General features: G+C 50.5%; 1 protein-coding gene and 1 long non-coding RNA gene across 3 annotated transcripts; both read right to left on the reverse strand.

Moving 5' to 3' along the window:
• Positions 1-41: 41 nt before the first annotated feature.
• LOC118013993 lies at positions 42-5,237 on the reverse strand. Of its 2 annotated transcripts, XR_004680166.1 has the most exons (4): positions 3,535-5,237; positions 2,962-3,306; positions 1,747-2,854; positions 42-335 (listed from the first exon to the last, which is right to left on the reverse strand). It is a non-coding gene; the product is annotated as an uncharacterized LOC118013993 (long non-coding RNA). The 2 variants fall into 2 exon arrangements; XR_004680165.1 differs by lacking the exon at positions 42-335 and having other exon boundaries at positions 1,353-2,854.
• Positions 5,238-5,325: 88 nt separating this feature from the next.
• LOC118013992 (SLAM family member 9-like) lies at positions 5,326-10,470 on the reverse strand. The gene is made up of 3 exons (XM_035009952.1): positions 10,398-10,470; positions 6,279-6,629; positions 5,326-6,163 (listed from the first exon to the last, which is right to left on the reverse strand). Exons 2-3 carry the CDS (start codon positions 6,592-6,594, stop codon positions 6,159-6,161), a joined length of 321 nt encoding a protein of 106 aa, XP_034865843.1. The 5' UTR covers positions 6,595-6,629; positions 10,398-10,470; the 3' UTR covers positions 5,326-6,158.
• Positions 10,471-17,628: the final 7,158 nt, after the last annotated feature.

Consider the following 17,628-nt stretch of genomic DNA (forward strand, 5'->3'; position numbering starts at 1 on the left):
CAAAATGAAAGAGAATAGCAGGAGCCAGCTGTGGAGTCTCCTGTTTTCAGGATCGTCCCCCATACTTGGACTTTGTCAAACAGCATGAGTAGCTTGGCTCACGCCAAAATAGGTTTTATGCCTTAATAGGGATTGATGTCCCTTTACTCACCAGGAGATGTTGGCAGGTGGTGCCCAGGTACAGAATTCTTCATCTCTGTGTCCCACAAGGTGACCCCTCTCACATTCCTCCTCTTGGCTTCTCCACTTGTCAAAGTCAATCTGTTCAATCTGCAAAGCTCCCAGGATCGAAAAAATAAGAAATTCTTTCTTCAAGGAGCAGGGTAGGAAGGAGGCTGAATGAAACAATGACCACAGGTTAGGAACTGGGGTAAAAGGCGGGGAAGAGAAGAAAGGGAAGACAGGCAGGCAGGGAAAGGGATTTCCAAGAAGAGAATTCAGAAGAGTGAGTGGGCTAGAGGCCCCTTAAGGAAACTGAATCTGGAGGTAGAGGTGAACTGCCCTCTGGATCCCATGGAGGGGCAGGGAGAACATTAGTGTGCGCAGCCAGTTACCATGTTTCCTTGTGCCCTGTTACCCCCAGCACAGGCTGTTCCTGGAATAACTGTCAGATTCCCAATTTTCATGCCTATTCCATGCTGTGTAGTGGAGATGCCGAGAAGACAAAAATGGGCTTTGGTCTCGTTCCATGGGTAAGACAGACACAGATGAAGGCCCTAATACAACATGCTCAGTACCCCCTCTAATCATTTAGTAGGCTTAGCTGCAGATTGTGACAATCGTGACTGAGCTCCCTGAGGGGTGGCAATTTATCCAGACCTCTTCTTCACTCTATCCTCAATGCCTAGAACAACACAAGGCACCTTAAAAATGCTCTGGGGGCACCTGGCTGCCTCAGTTGGTGGAACATGCAACTCTTGATCTCAGGGTTGTGGGTTCAAGTGCCACGTTGGGCATAGAGATGACTTACAAATAAAATCTTCTTTTAAAAATGCTCTGGGGGCACCTGGGTGGCTCAGTCAGTTAAGCGTCTGCCTTGAGCTCAGGTCATGATCCCAGGATCAAGCCCCACATCGGGCTCCCTGCTCAATGGGGAGTCTGCTTCTCCCTCTCCCCCTTTCCCCCACCTGTGCGCTCTCTCTCTCTCTCTCTGACAAATAAATAAAATCTTTAAAAAAAAAATGCTCTGTAAGGGGTGCCTGGGTGGTTCAGTCAGTTAAGCATCTGACTCTTGATTTTGGCTCAGGTCATGATCTCAGGGTCAGGGGATCAAGCCCTACACTGGGCTCCACACTGATCGTGGAGCCTGCTTAAGATTTTCTCTCCCTCTCTCTCTGCTCCTCCCACCCCCCACTTGCACACAGGCATGCGCTCTCTCTGTAAGGTTATAAAGTGCTCTTTTAAGGAATGAAATAAATAAGCCATGGGGATGAAAAGTACAGCATAGGAAATACAGTCAATGATATTGTAATAACTATGCATGAGACAGATGGTGACTGCACGTATCATGGTGAGCATTTCGTGATGTATATAAATGTTGAATCACTATGTTATACACCTGGAACTAATATTATATGTTAAGTATATTTCAATTAAAATAACAATAATAATAATAAATGCTCTGTAAACAGGAATTGCTTAAATGAATGAAGAGGGGATCACATATTTATATGCTTGATAGCGGGCAGACACCACAAGATTTTAAGCAGAAAAGTAACCCGAGCATTTCTTTCTTTCAGAACTCACCCCCTAGCAGCGTGATCAGCAGGATGATCTGGAGGGGAGAGAGTGGGATAACCGGGAGGTGTGAGCACCTGGGCAGGTAGCAGTGGAAAACGAGGGCTCTGAATGACGCCCAGCTTTCTGCCCCGGGCAACAGAAGGCCTGGGCAGGACCCCTAAGGACTGTGATACAAAAGAAGACGCCCCGGGACCCAGCAGCCCAGGACCCCAAGGAGAGCAGGCTGAGGACAACTCAAGTGAGGAGTAGCCCCTGGACTTAGCAATGAGGATGCGGCTGCTGGGGGCAGAGCAACCACACAGGGTCGAAGAGCAAGTGGTTGGAAAGGAACCAACCTTACCTTGGTTGGTTGGGAGAGGAGAGATGTTCAGAAGTTGGCAGAGAAGAAGAAAGGGACACAGTGAGTCTGGACTGAGGCGGTGTCCTGCCAAGGCCTATGGAACCCGGGAGAGGCCGCCCGTGACGCTGGAGGGGCACAGCCTGGGATTTCTGTCTCACGGCAGCTCCAGGCTTCGCTGAGGACATGGCCAAGGACGTCTGGGATGCCTCCTCAGTGGGCTCTGCAGGACTGAGTGGGCTGAGGGACGCACTTTCCCTCGGGGAGTCCCAAGAGTAAGCCGAGCGCCCAGGCACCAAGTCTGGGGCTGACCGTCGGAAGCTGGACAGCGCCGCCCTGGGAGGATGGCCCCAGAGCCCTCATTTCCTGCCCCCCAGAGACACCCCCTGCTGCAGACGATCCTACCCTCTTTTTCTTCCACCACCCCAGAACAAGGAGGGCGGCAGATGGGGATGCTGAGCTCCTGGACCAAGGCTGCCAGGGCGGGGGCCCACACAAGGAAGGGGTCACCTGAGCAGAGGGGCCTGGTGGGGATGGAGCTGGAGCTCTGGCTGACCGGGTTGCTGGCCATGCAGCGATAGCTGTCGCTGACCCCGAGTCTCCAGGAGACATGGAGAGTGGTTCCCCCATGGGACATAACTGCCCCCTGGCCAAGGGGTGCCCATCTGTACTGAACATCCTCTCCGGCCTGTCGCAGGGAGCAGATCAGGGTGATGTAACAGGCCCCATCCTTCGTGATCTGGGAGCTGACAGTGATATTGGGCTCCTGCAGCTTCTCTGTGCAAGAAAGGAAAGTTTGAGCTCTGAGAAGACTCTGGTCTGACCAAGCAGGGGAGAGAGGAAAGGTCAAAGTTCAAACATGAGCCTTCCACCCCCTCCCTCACCGTAAACGCGCAGGGTGAAATCCTTGGTGATGTTGATCCGGGGACTATGCAGGCAGGGTGATCCAGGCTCTGTAGAGGCCAGAGTCCTGCAGCCTCAGGGGCCTGATCTGAAGAGAGTAGCCGCGGTGGAGCGCACTCCACCGTCTGCTGTATGGTGCCTGAGTCCGGCAGCCAGGACCCGTTGGCCTCCTGGCCCCACTTGCATAATGGCAACAAGCTCTCCAGAGCTCCAGGTGACCTTTTCCACTTCCTGCCCAGCCGGGACCTCCAGGGGCAGAATGGCCAAGTCCCCGAGGAGACCGGTCACTGTCTCCCCCACCGTGTCCCCTCCCAGGATTCCTGGCCCTACAGACAGACAGAAAACAACAGCTTCAGCGCCAGGGTCTCCCCTACACACTCAGGGCCACGCAGGCCCCATCGAGCTCCTCCTGCCCAAACCCCTCCAGCCTCCACACTGGCTCCAGTGGGCCTCCCCCCCCCCCCCGATTGCACTGCCCCCAGCCACCCACGCCACTCTCTCAAGGGTGTTCTCCCCGGGGCGTGAAGGGGACCCTGCCCTCCACCTCTGCCCACCTCAGAGCCGCAGTGCATGGTGCGTGCTCAGGTTCCGGGTACGTGGACACGAGGACGGCACTGAGACGGGGAGGGAGCTGCTGGTACTGACTGGGTTCTTGACCACGCAGGTGAAGGTCAGAGCCCTGTCCCTGAGCCTTGAGGAGACACTGAGGACAGACCCTCCACGGGACACAACAGTCCGGGGTCCCAGAGGTAGGCAGCTGTAGGTCACAGAGCCTCCTCTGCTTTCGGCCTCACATGTCAGGATGAAGATACAGCGTCCACTCTCACCGATCCTGGAGCTCAGTGTGACACGGGGCCGGGCCAGCTGCTCTGTGGGCACAAAATGAACCAACCGAGGACTGCAGAACTGCCCTGGGCCCTCCCTTCACAGGGCAGAAGGCACAAGGCATTGGTGCCAAGACCCTGAATCATCCTGAGTACACACAAGGAGAAACAGAGGCAGAATCTGCCCACAGCTATTCGAGAGCTTCGGGCTTTACGAGGCCCTGCCGCATAGCATCATTTGATTCCCAGAACCACCCTATGAAGTAGGTGGCAGAGGTTTTGCACCTACTCTGTTTAACAGGCTCGGAGAGCTTCAAATAACTTGCCCAGAATCTCGGCTATTACGTGATGATTCCATGTAAGAGCCAAATCCAGTGGATCTGACCCCAAAGCCTGGGTTCCCACCCCAGCACTGACCACGTGAAGGCCGTGTATGCGCACCCGCCCAGAACTGTGTTGTAATTACATCTCTCTCCAGGAGGGGTCTCTGCCGTACACATCGAGCTTCCGGATGTCCGAGCGTCCGGATGCTGGACAAGGCTCCCAGAAGATTTGGCCCTTGGTCTTTGAGGGTTCTTCCACTCCCGTGTACCCCCTTCAACCTGCACCCCACCCCCACTTCCCCCAGGACCAGGAGCTCAGATGCTTCCTTAAGGTTTCCACGTTGCCATTATTTGCCCTCCTGTCTCCCGAGGCCAGAGCCAGGGGGTTGGGGAGTGGCAGGAAGAGAAGCTAAGGGAGTGGATAGTCAGGACAGGCTCAACAAAGCCACAGGGTATGAGAGAAGACCTCTGTTATTCGGCCTCAGCCCTGGGGCCCACCTGACGGCAGCCCCAGCGGCAGCTCAACTGGGCAAAAATAGGACCCCACGGCCCAGAATGTCCCCCGGGGGGAAGGCAGGCTGGGTAACTTTCTGCTGCCTCCCCCGGTGTGGTCTTCTGGAACCCAAACCCTCCCCCATGACACCTTCTGCAGGCCCTTTTCCCCTCAGCATCCTCTCTAGCTCAAGCCCGTAAATGCAGTGACAAACCAGACACACAGGATGTGGCATCGAGGTGCCTGAGTTCTATTCCCAGCTCTGCCACTTTCTACCTCTGTGTTACTTCTCCCTGAGACTAGTTTCGGCAGCCCAGCAAGAAAAACCCCTCTGCTGCCTGCTGCAGGGCTGTCCTGAGGCTCCAGTGACTTGGGGAACTCCCTGAGAAGGACAAAAGGCTGGCCTGTTACTTCGCTGTAGCCGCTCCACTGGAGCAGAGTGAGAGGGGCTCTCCCCGCAGCCCTGGACCACCCTAGGGAACAGTCCCACCGAGGTCCCAGAAGCCTCGGTGGGCCCTCAAGCTAGCTGTCTGCGAACAGGCCATGGTCAGGCCAGGCGTGATGTAAGGCGTAGACGCTCTCTCCCCAGGAAGCAAGTCCATCTCCCCACACTAAAAAAAAAAAGCCTCATCAAATAGGAATATTTCCTATAGCATGACTCAAGCCTGAAAAGCTTCTCTGCTTTCCCTCCATCAGTTCGCTTCCCTGTGTTCATCCTCACGCATAATTGTACCTTTTTGCTTCCCAGTGTGGGGGAGCACCTCGGCCAGGTCCCTCAGGTCCCTCAGGCAAAGCTGATCTGAGTCTTGGCAAAGTGCCCTGTGATCCTCCCAGAACCCCAGAGGATGGTGGCCCGTGAGACCCTGAAACCATCTCCGCTGACCTCACTTTCTCCCCTGGGAGGCGCTGGTGAGTCAGTGTCTCATGAGGAAGGAGCTTCCTGCTCCCCCTGCTCAGAGCAGAGCTGCAGACCCTGCCCCCTCCCAGCAGTCTAGAACTGCTTCTCTGGCTACAGGCTTTCCAGCACCTGCATTGTGGTCAACTGGCCCCTTTTGTCATTCTTTCTGGTGTGAGGGACCTGGGTTACTCTTTCACACTCTATATGAGTAATAAGCGGTCTGAATCTACAATCGGCTTATTGTATCTCTCCTGGCGGAATCAGCCCGCCCTCCTTGCTGCTGGGGTAGCTGCCACAGCCTCTATGTCTCCCTTGCAGTTTTCCCTCCTGAAACAATTTTTAAGTATCTTTAAGCAATATTCCTGTACCTCTGTCCAGAGTGTCCCAACGCTCTTTCTCAGGAGTTTATTCTCACCAGATGGGAGTGTTCCTATTTTAGCATCGAGGAAGCTCAAGAGCACTCAAGTGGCACGACTGAGTTCTTGGGGCTGAAGTCCCCATTCTCTGCCCACTACACCCCCGGGGGTTCTGCTGCCATTGGCCTGGGGCACGTCCTGGGCCTTGTCGTTGTTCAGGAGACTTTCCCAGGCAACTCTGCTTTACATGGTTTGTTGTGGGTTTTTTTTATAGTGAGCACATATTAGCCTTGTAATCAGAAAAAGTGTAAGTGTTACTAAACGAGATGTGGGAAAGGCTGTGAGAAAGCCTGAAAGATGGGCACCGCCCCACACCCATTGCTGCCCACCCGCAGGACACTCACCATAGACTTGCAGCTGGTACTCCCGGGTGCGGGTGATGCGGGAGCTCCTCAGGTTCGTGTGGGCTCGGTAAGGCCCCGCATCCTTCCAGCTCAGGTTGCTGATCTGCAGGGAGTGGCCTGGGCCCACCACACTCACATGACCCCGGTACCTGGTCTCCGCCTCATAAAAGGTGTCAGGCCCTCCTGCTTCTGCCAAGGTTACAATGGCTATGGGCATGGAGACGGAACGGGATATCCAAGAGATGCTCTCCACCGGCTTTCCAGCCTGTAGCTGCAGGGGCAGAGTGACAGACCCCCCTAGGGTCCCAGTTACCATCACAGGGTCTGGGTCCTCTCCGGAAACACCTGTCCCTGCAGAGACACAGATCGGAAGACTCAGGGGCAGCCAGACTAAGCCAGAGGCTCACAACAGGCCTGAGAGAGTTCAGGTAAGTAATTATTATTCCCATTTTATAGATGAGAAAACAGAGACCCAAAGAAATTAGGTGGCTTGCTCCAGACCACATAGCTAGTTGGTGGTAGAACAGGAACACAAGTCAGCCCCTTCCCTTTATGCCAAAGTGTCTTCTTCAGCATTTAGATTAACTAATTCACATACAATACAATAATTAACAGATGCTGTGCTAGGGTTGCAGATGCTGAGTGGAATGGAGAGAAAGGAAAATTCTCGGGAGGTGCCTGGGGGGACAATCTCTGCTGTTACTCTGAGCCACCCTCTTGCTGATCCAGGCAATAGGATCAGAACTCACTTAGCCCAGCCCCACCGCAGCAGAAACCACCTTGTAGCATCCCCCATAATTGCTTGTTCAGACACGGCTGAACAGAAGCCAGCTCTGAGGCTCCGCCTGGGTTCTGGGAACATCTTTCTAGAAGAAGGCTAGTGCTGGGCTGGCCAAGCAAGTTGAAGGGTAGTCAGGGGACAGTCATTCAGTACCAGGCTACTTGGGAGAAGAGCATAAGCACCAGGGCACCAGTCACACTGCCCGAGTTCAAACCCTTGCTAGGTACCAGCTGTGTGACCTTGGGAGGTGACTTATGCTCTCTGAGTCCTGGCTTTCCTCACCTGTGAAGCAGGGAGTGCCATCTTCCAGGATTTTGTGAGGGTTAAATGAGATAATGCAAGTAAGTGCCTCACTGTTGGTGTTATTAAAGATTCTTGATGGCGCCGGGACAACTTGGTGACTGCACCTTGTTTGCATCCTCACCAAAACTAGCCAGCACCCTGGTCGAGAAATGCAGAAAGACCAGGGCTCAAGAGCGTGACCGTTGGAGTATATTAGCAACACTGACACGCCGTCCCAGGAAACAGAAAGTCTGAAACCGACCCAGGTTGCCGCACGGCGGTTTAGAAAGAAAAGGCTGCCTGGCTCAGGGAAGGATCTGCGTCCTGATTCAGAGCGGGATGCAGAAGCGCCAGCCGCATCAGTTTGCAGGCCAGGTGGTGAGTCTCTTTGTCAAAAGTTGACCCGAGAAGTCCTGTGACAGTAGCTGTGGGGACGAGGGGTGGGAGAGGGGTCGCTGTCCTGTGGGAGCAGGCACCCCAAGCTGGGGGCAGGCCGGCGTCCTGTGCACCCACCGCAGAATGCACTCGAGAGCCTGGCGTCCACTTCCTCTGTGGAGCTACCTTGGCTCCACCCGGAGGATCGTGCGTGCCGAAGGAAGGTGTTGACCTCAGCTGCACCCTCCTCACCCCACACTGGGCCCAGGGCCTGAAATCCAGCTGGAGGACCCCACCGCAACTGAACCGCGTGGCCGCTCCCTGCACCCTCCAACGCAGTAGCTCATCAGGCTAAATCAAGCGCTGCTCCCGCGCTGGGCTCCCTGCTCCTGGTCCAGCCAAGCCCCCCCCCCCGACCCCGGTTTCCTCCAGCTTGTGCTTATTTGGTTTCAAGCATTTACTTCACCCCGATTCATACAGATGCTGTGTGCCTGTCTTTCCGCATGGCTCACAAGCTCACAAAGGGGAGAAGATGGAAGGGAATTAATATCTGAGTGAGGAGGGCAGGCCGGTGCATTAGCCTCAGGGTTAGCTGCCGTGGACGTGTGTGGAACTTCGTGGTCCGAATCCTGATTCTGGATTCAAGTGAGGGGAGACACAGAGGGATCTGGTCGGGACACGAATCCCAAATGCCAGACACCACACCAAGTAGGGTAAACACATCATCCTGTCTAACTTCCCAGCAAACTTGTAAGGTGGGTGTTCTTCTTCCCACTTAAAAGATAAAGATCATGAGACACAAAGAGCTTAAGAAACTTGCCCAAAGTCACCAGCTTGGAAGCAGCAGAGTCCACGTGAAGATCCAAGTTCACCGGACCCCAAAGCTGGTCCTCTGTTAGCGACGCTGTGCGGCAGGCAACGGGCTTTCATCGGATTTAATTCCTCCCCGGGACCTGCTGACCCCCCTTCCCACCACACACCCAGCACATGACCTGGCACACAAGAGCCCCAGTAGATGTTTCCAGAACTGAACTGAAGAACTGTGAACATTTTTAAGGCAGGACCTGTCTTACCCTTTATTTGGCCATATGCCCGGGAGATGCCCCTGTGGGCAGGGACCACCGAGGGCCTGGCCTGGACGCCATGGAGAGAGACAAGTTCGCAGATGAGCTTGCTCTGTGCGGGAAAGGAAAGTGGGGGTGAGGGGGACCCTGCCGGAATCTCCACACCAGTTCTGCCGCCTTGGCCGAGGACACTGTTCTCTGAGTTTCCATGGTGCCGCTGCGTTCCCACAGCTGGCCAGGCGGATTACCAGCCATGCACCAGAAGATGTCCCTAATCTCCCTGAGCCTCCGTCCATCATCCATAAAATGTGTGTAATCCTGTCTGCCTTATCTATATCACAAGTCTGATGCAGGGATCAGAGGTTTTTTGTTTTTTTTTTTAACTTAAGTAAAGGTTCTTTATAAACTGTGATAGGGGCCAAGGGCAGGCCACCCCAAGATGGGCCACTTGGGCATATTGGTTATTTAAATAAGTTACTTAAGAGCCAGTGAGCACAAGGACACTCAGACCCTCCTCTGTCCCCTGAAAGCAGGAAACAAATCTCCCGTGTGAAAGGCAGCCTGGCTGGACCAGGAGGTAAAGAGTATCCTGTTCACCAGAGGTGGGAAATTTAGAGCCGAGAACACTTACAAACAACCCTTGTTACCTTTTTTTTTAACTAATTCACTCCCCCAGCCCAAAGTCTGTTTAGAACTCCCTACTAATTGAAGCCCCCAAAATTAAGTTTTCTTTGTCCTGTCAATTCCTCACAGGTTTATTGTCTCTTTGTTTAAAAAGTACAAAAACTGCTTCCTAGGTCATTTTTTTAGGTCTCAATTTCATTATTGGGCTTCCATGCACACGCTGTAAAACTTTGGGGTTTTTTTCTCCTGTTCATCTGTGTCACATAAATTTAGTTCTTAGTTCAGGTAGGAGACCTTGAGGGTGGAGAAGAATTTTTCCTTCCCTTCACTGCCAAGTTTTAAATGTACCAAGGGATTCATCAGCAGGCTTAGGGGACCCCCAAGAGGACAGTTCTGAGGCAGGTGATCTTCGTAATCACACACGCCGGCTTTCCCCTGAAGGAGAATGAAAGCGAAAGCTTGAAACTCTGGAGAGCAAGATCAGAGCCCGGCCCCTCACGCAGATTTCTCAAACCCTTCGTTCCCCTGACTCCGGTTCCCAAGCCTGTCTCTTGCCACCGCTCAGGTCGTCGGGGACAGGAGCAAGCAGTAAGAATCTAGAGGGACAGAAACAGCTGCTAAGTGCCATCGCCTACTGAGGTCATTTATGGGACACAGAAAGCCCAATTCAGGATGAAAGATCACTCCCGGGGGCTGGCGGGAGAGGGAGGAGCGGCAAAGAGACCTTAGAGGATCATGACTGAAATGGCAAGATGCAGATGGGGCAGGTCCTCGATCTCATGCCTCCACCATCAGCCTGTGTGGGGATGCCCAGGGCTCCCTGTGACTCATTAGCAGATGAAATGTGAGCGTGACAAGGACACAGTATGGCCCTGCATGGTCTGAGATGGTAGCACATGCAACGCACACACGCACACACATGCACAGGCCTGGCTCCCAGAAATGTGCAGGCAGGTAGAGGTGCCTGGGAGGTAGCAGCAGGGATAGACTTACCCGTGAAAAGACCAAGCACGAGCAAGGACGCCGGTAGAGAAAGAGCCGTAATTGTCACCCGCAGACCGACCTGCCTCAGGCCCACGGGAAATGTGTAAATGTCAGCCCACAAACATTTCCTCTTTTCAGAGTTCACCACAATAATCACATGTCGCTGTGTCTCTCTCTGTCAAATAAATAAATAAATAAAATCTTAAAAAAAAAAAAATCACATGTCGCTTTAGAGTCAAAAGATGTAGAAATGAGGGGACATATGAGAAAGGCCAGGGGAACTATTTCAAAGCCAAACCTGACAATTTCACAGCCATGCTTTAAACCCTTCGGAGGTCCCCCATCCCCTACAAGGTAAAGTCAGGCCCGCAGTCCTGGGGGACGAGGCTTTTCCTGTTCTCTTGCTTCTTGCCAACCTTGGCCTCGTGCCGTGTCACCACGTCTCCCATCTTGGACCCCAGTCACCGCAGACTGTTTCTAGAGTCTCCCCAAAAACCCCCCTAGGATTTCTCAGCCCTGTAAATTGGCCCCTGCAAATCTGCTTCCCGGATTGCCCCAGTCTCTGCCACAGGCCTCACCTACCTCACCCTAGCCTTCCTTTCTCACCCTTCAATTCCCAGTGACTTGCTCAGGGTCAGCACACAGTAGGGGCTTGGCACCTCCATGCTTGCTGAGTGCGTGGGCAGACACTGAGTCAGCAGGCAGAGAAGAGTGAGCCCAGCGTGGCTCAAGGACAGAAAGGCCCAGGCTCCTGGTGGTAGCTTCTTTAGCACAGACACAGGCTGGAAGAATCCAGGGGACAAGACCTTAGGAACCACCTCTACCTCCAACCACGAATGACTAGGTCAGATATTTTTTTTTAGATTTTATTTATTTATTTGACAGATAGAGACACAGCAAGAGAGGGAACACAAGCAGGGGGTGGGAGAGGGAGAAGCAGGCTCCCCGCTGAGCAGGCAGCCCCATGCGGGGCTCGATCCCAGGACCCTGAGATCATGACCTGAGCCGAAGGCAGACGCTTAACGACTGAGCCACCCAGGCGCCCCGACTAGGTCAGATATTTTGCTATTTTGCACTTTTGGTGGTATGATTGAAGGAGTTGCATGAAAGTCCTCATCTAAGGGTAGAGGGAGAGAAACGGGAAGCACAGGGGTGGCGCCCCCTTCCCCACTTTTCTACACCAAATAGTCCCCATGGCTTTGCTAGGCCATGCAGACTGTTGACATCTCCATGAGGATGTCATTGTGACTAGTGTCTCCTGTCAGGCCCCTTACTTCTCAGACTTTGACAAGCATCTCCCTGGCATTCGGTGCATGGAGGTCAGGTGCCCCAAAAAGATTGAAGAGAATACACTTGCTTTTAAGAAGGTTACCAATCACCTCCCTTTGGTCACAGCCTATAGACCCTTTGGTCTTTATCTTATAGGACCACCAGTTAAATTTGACACTGAGACCCTCCCTGTTTGAAATTCTCTCCTCTCCTGGACTTTTGGAAGGCAGCTTTGCTCACCACTATACCACCAACGCTCTCCTGGACTTCTGGATACTACTCTCACTGAGTTCTCCTCGCTCATCTATTCGCCATACATACAAGCCCGGGGCCTGGGCGTGCAGAGATGAAAGGAAGTCTCTGCAACCATGTTGCTCACAGGCTAGTAGGAAAGAAAACCATGTTGATGGAAAAGCAAAGTAATGCAGGATGGTTTAGCCTCAGGGTTGGGTACAGTGGGGTGGCTATGAAGCTTTTTGACTTGTATCATGCCTCTGCTGCTTACTTATGATCTCAGCAAACTACTTCCCAGGCCATAAGACTTCCCCATTACTATTTATTTCCTTGAAGATGGTTTTTGTGCATTAAAAAATTATCCCTAGACTATATTGCCTTTAAGAATTCATATTCGGGTGCTGGGTGGCTCAGTCCTTAAGTGTCTGCCTTTGGCTCAGGTCATGATCCCAGGGTCCTGGGATCGAGCCCCGCATCCGGCTCCCTGCTCCGCGGGAAGCCTGCTTCCCCCTCTTCCACTCCCCCTGCTAGTGTTCCCTCTCTCACTGTGTCTTTCTCTGTCAAATAAATAAATAAATAAGATCTTTATTAAAAAAAGAATTCATATTCAATTTACATAAAAACCCCAACAAATTAAAAACCTTGGCCAGCCTTAAGGGCAGTTCAGCTTATAAATCATATTCCATTTATAAATCTGGCAGCCCTTAACCTCCTTTTGGGTGGCTATTGGTAATATTTGACTCACTTTACAAATTTATGAATTGATTTCTTTAAGGCCTTTAAATCTCACTATTGAATGTAATATATTTAGGTTCCTTTTAATTTCTTTTTTTTCAGAGTTGAAAACAGATTTTATGATATAGCTCTTCTGCTTGTTTTTCTTTTTTTAAGATATAAATATATTTTTAGTACTATTATTTTTACTCCAGGAGAGTTAACATACAGGATTATGTTAGTTTAGGGTGCACAGTATTGTCATTCAGCACTTCATGCATCACCCTGTGCTCATCACAACAGGTGCACAGCTTCAACCCCATCACCTGTTTCCCCCACCCCCCCACTCACCTTGGATAAAGTACTTGAATCAATAAATAAGATTCCCCAGGGGCACCTGGGTGGCTCAGTTGGTTAAGCGACTGCCTTCGGCTCAGGTCATGATCCTGGAGTCCCGGGATCGAGTCCCGCATCGGGCTCCCTGCTCAGTGGGGAGTCTGCCTCTCCCTCTGACTCTCCCCCTCTCATGCTCTCTATCACTCTCTCTCTCAATAAATAAATAAAAATCTTAAAAAAAATAATAAATAAAAATAAATAAATAAATAAATAAATAAGATTCCCCATATATTTAAGGAAGGCTTGTAAATCTAGTACACTAAGCTTATATGTAGGGTAATTCTTAAGTTGTCTTCAAATACTTCATATAGACTTAGATTCAACTGTAATAGTGCTGTGTGGTGACAGGTGGCCGCATGCACGGTGAACATAATGTATAGACGTGTCCAATCATGATGTTGTACGCCCAAAACTCATGTAACATTGTGTGCCAACTGTACTTCAGTAAAAATTTATTAATTAAAATAAAATAAAATCACAAATGCAAATCAATTATTCAAATACATAGTTCAAATCAGAACCACAAACGATTACTTTAATAAGCTAGATGTCTCAAATAACACATATATGTAAACAAAAAGTACTAACTGATACCTTGAACATGCCTACTCTGAATTCCTTATCTTTCCACGACCGAAAGATTCATAAAGGACACATTTATGTCATCTCTACTCCGCTATTTTCTGGGGCACCTGCCCCATCAACTAAGGTTGCTTAACGACTGCTTAAGGTTGCTTAATGAAACATCACTGAGACATCAACTGTTGGTACCTACCCAGGTCCCTTTACCTGCTCTGTTGATGTCCTCTAAAAGGCTGGTCTCAGGTGCCTGGGTGGCTCAGTCCGTTAAGCATCCAACTCTTGGTTTCAGCTCAGGTCATGATCTCATGGTTGTGGGATGGAGCTCCTTTGGTCTCTGCGCTCAGTAGGGAGTCTGCTTGAAGATTCTCTCCCTCTGCTCCTCCCCCCACTTGCTCGAGTGTGTGCGTGTGTGTGCAAGCGCTCTCGCTCTCTCTAATAAACAAATAAATCTTTAAAAAAAAAAGGCTGGTCTCATAGCCCGTGTCCCTCAATTCAACCTGCCACACTGCGATATCACCAAATTCTTTCTTCGCTTTACTGTAACTATAGCCCTTGATTTGATGCTGTGTTTCTTTTAGCTCTTAAGATACTTAACTATCTTTCCACTTAGGTGTAAAAAGCTTTAAGCTTGTCAAAATTCTGTATTCTTGTCATATTCTTCCAATCTGCAGGAGTATAAACACGTTAAAACCCCCACATAATATTAAAAGAGAAGTCAAAAAAATACACTTGTGGAAAATGCAGAGTCATCTTAATTGCAAAGTTAATGAAGGGCTGGTTAGGGGCTGGTGGTGAATTTATGCAGCGGAACTTGGGACAGTAGCTGTAGGATCCAAATCAAAGCCCAGGCTGGGATCTGATGCTACCTGGGGGCAATGCCCAGTAGATGGGTGATTCTGGTGAATGTGCCGGTGCCTGGCTGGGCTCCCGGGACAGCAGAAGGAATTCCAGAAATTTTCCAGTCATTTGCTCACATTTGCTGACCTGGACCAAGGACACGGGGAAAGTGGAAATGCCAAACTCAATTTGCCTCCTCCCTGATTCCCAGCACGAGATGCCTTTTCATCCACGGCTCAATGACAATATTAGCCTTCACTGTGTGAAGACAAAGACTGGGTGAGTCCAGGACCCATTTGCCAACTGCATTATATCAAAATTCATATTCTTTTCGGTTTTTTCTGTACGTAAATGCTAATACTTCAATTGGATTCTATGTATCACAAGACTGTCCACCTGTGTTCACGACTACCAAGGTTATTCCAGTGACGTTTACCTTCAGTTTCTTCATCTCTAAAATGAGGGCAATAAGAGTACCAACCAAATAAGGTTGGCTTAAGGATTAAAATAAAACATATGTAAAGCGCAAAGCGTCACTCATAGTCATTACTCAATAAATGTTAGCAACGATTTTTATTATCATCGGTATCTTCGAACCGTCTCCCACCTTTGTCCTCTCCTCCCACCAGAATGTGACTGCTCTCGTGCTCTTACCTGGGCTCCTTAACACCCTCCTACCTGTCCTCTTATCACAGTCCCATCGCTTCCATGCCCTCCCCTCTGCTGCTGGAATAAGCTTCCAAACGGGTCCTTGAATAACACTGCACCCCTGCTTAAAAATACCTGCTAGATGGGAGATGGGCATTAAGGGGACACACGTGATGTGATGAGCTCTGTGTGTTATATGCAACTGATAAATTATTGAACACTACACTAATGCTGTACTATATGTTGGCTAACTGAATTTAAATTAAAAAAAAAAACACCCGCTAGATGTTCTTTGCCTCTAGTCTGAAGTCTTGGTGAGTTCACGCTGCCCCAACAGCAATACCAGAGACTGGGCAGCTTATAAATAGCAGAACTTGACTTCTGACGGTTCTGACAGCCGCATGGAAGTCACGGGGTCAAGGCACCAGCAGATTCAGTGTCTGAATCTGGGGGTGAGGCCCCACCTCCTGCTTCATAGCCCGTGTCTTGGCATTGTCACCTCACATGGCAAGAGGGGCGGAGGAGCACTCTGGCGTCGCTTTCATAAAGACCCTAATTCTGTTCCTGATCTACGCTCATGACCCAATCACCTCCCAAAGGCCCCACCTCCTCACACTATCCCCTTGGAGATAAGACTTCAACATATGAATTTGGGTGGTGCGGGGGCCGGTGCGGGAGACACACAAACTTTGAGTCCATGGCACCTGGGTTATTAAACCCTTTATCTGGGCTGTGGAAACTGCTCCCGGCCACGTGTCCCGCAATTCGCTCTAGACAGCCATGCTCTAGCCCCAGGGCCAGGACTAGCAGGACACAAGAGAGGCGCCTGCCACACCAAATTTAAGGAGGTCCTCACTCTCAGGCTTGCATGGGTGCCAGGTTGTGACCAGACTCTGAAGATGACCTCTGATGGGAGATGCCTGCCATCCTCATTGTCCCCTCTCTCCCTCCTTCCTCCCAGAGGTCCTGGGCTCAAATTCTTTTTTTTTTTTTTTAAGATTTTATTTATTTGACAGAGAGAGACACAGCGAGAGAGGGAACACAAGCAGGGGGAGTGGGAGAGGGAGAAGCAGGCTTCCCGCGGAGCAGGGAGCCTGATGTGGGGCTCCATCCCAGGACCCTGGGATCATGACCTGAGCCGAAGGCAGACGCTTAACCATCTGAGGCACCCAGGCGCCCTCTATGCTTTTATATAGTTAAATTTATCTTTTATTTTAATGCTTCTGGATTTTGAAGCAGAGTAAGATTTTTCTCGTGTCGGATGTAAAGAAATTCACCCATGTTTTCTTGTAGTGCTTGGGTGGTTTTTATTTTTTTCTTAAAATTTAATTCAGATCTTTCATTTGTTGTCCTAGTATACAAGATGAAATATTGATCTGATTTTATGTTTTTCTAAATGCATTTGGTAGTCCCAGCACTATTTTTTTTTTTTAAGATTTTTTATTTATTTATTTGACAGAAACACAGTGAGAGAGGGAACACAAACGGGGGAGTGGGAGAGGGAGAAACAGGCTTCCCACTGAGCAGGGAGCCCGATGCGGGACTCGATCCCAGGACCTCGGGATCATGACCTGAGCCGAAGGCAGACGCTTAACAACTGAGCCACCCAGGCGCCCTGGGCTCAAATTCTTATTTATAAAACTCAAAATAAGCCACTTAGCCTCTCTGTACCTTGGCTTCCTCATCTATAAAATGGGGGTGATAAAAATACCTATCTCATAAAGCTGTTGTGTGGACTAAATGCGTCCGTGCGTATCAGGTGTTAGGGGAGGGCCTAGCACCTGACACACACTCACTGAATATCACCCAAAACCACCCACTCCGCTTTCCTGAAGTTTTCTTTCCAAGTCCTCTCCTGCTACAACCTAAACATATAATCTGAATCTCAAGACACCAAGTTACAGTTTAACCAGCCTCTCTACATCAACTATTAAAAAAATCAGTTTCCAGGGCGCCTGGGTGGCTCAGTCGTTAAGCGTCTGCCTTCGGCTCAGGTCATGATCCCAGAGTCCTGGGATCGAGTCCCACATCAGGCTCCCTGCTCGGCGGGAAGCCTGCTTCTCCCTCTCCCACTCCCCCTGCTTGTGCTCCTGCTCTCTCTCTCTCTCTGTCAAATAAATAAAATAAAATCTTAAAAAAAAAATAGTCAGTTACCAGGGCACCTGGGTGGCTCAGTTGGTTAAGTGTGCGACACTTGATCTCAGTTCAGGTCTTGATCTCAGCGTTGTGAGTTAGAGCCCCACATTGGGCTCCACATTGGGCATGAAGCCTATTCAAAAAAAAAGTCAGTTTCCCACAACAAGATAAAGGGAATGATGCTGTCCCCCAACCGGCCAACTGCACAGCTGCCCCGGCACCATCCATCCTCAAGGCAGCTTTGACAGTGCTTCCTTCCTCCCAGTTAAAAGCCTCTTGGTTGTATGTGACATGAAGCCAGTGCAAACTGGCTTAAGCACAACAGTGAATGCATCGGACCATGCTACTTGTAATGCATTGCTAGGTAACAAATTACAGAATTTAGCAGCTTAAAATAAGCATTTATTATCTCACTGTCTCTGCA

This window comes from Mirounga leonina, unplaced genomic scaffold (genome assembly GCF_011800145.1).
Source record: "Mirounga leonina isolate KUSES-001 unplaced genomic scaffold, KU_Mleo_1.0 Mir_154, whole genome shotgun sequence".
Classification (NCBI taxonomy): domain Eukaryota; kingdom Metazoa; phylum Chordata; class Mammalia; order Carnivora; family Phocidae; genus Mirounga; species Mirounga leonina.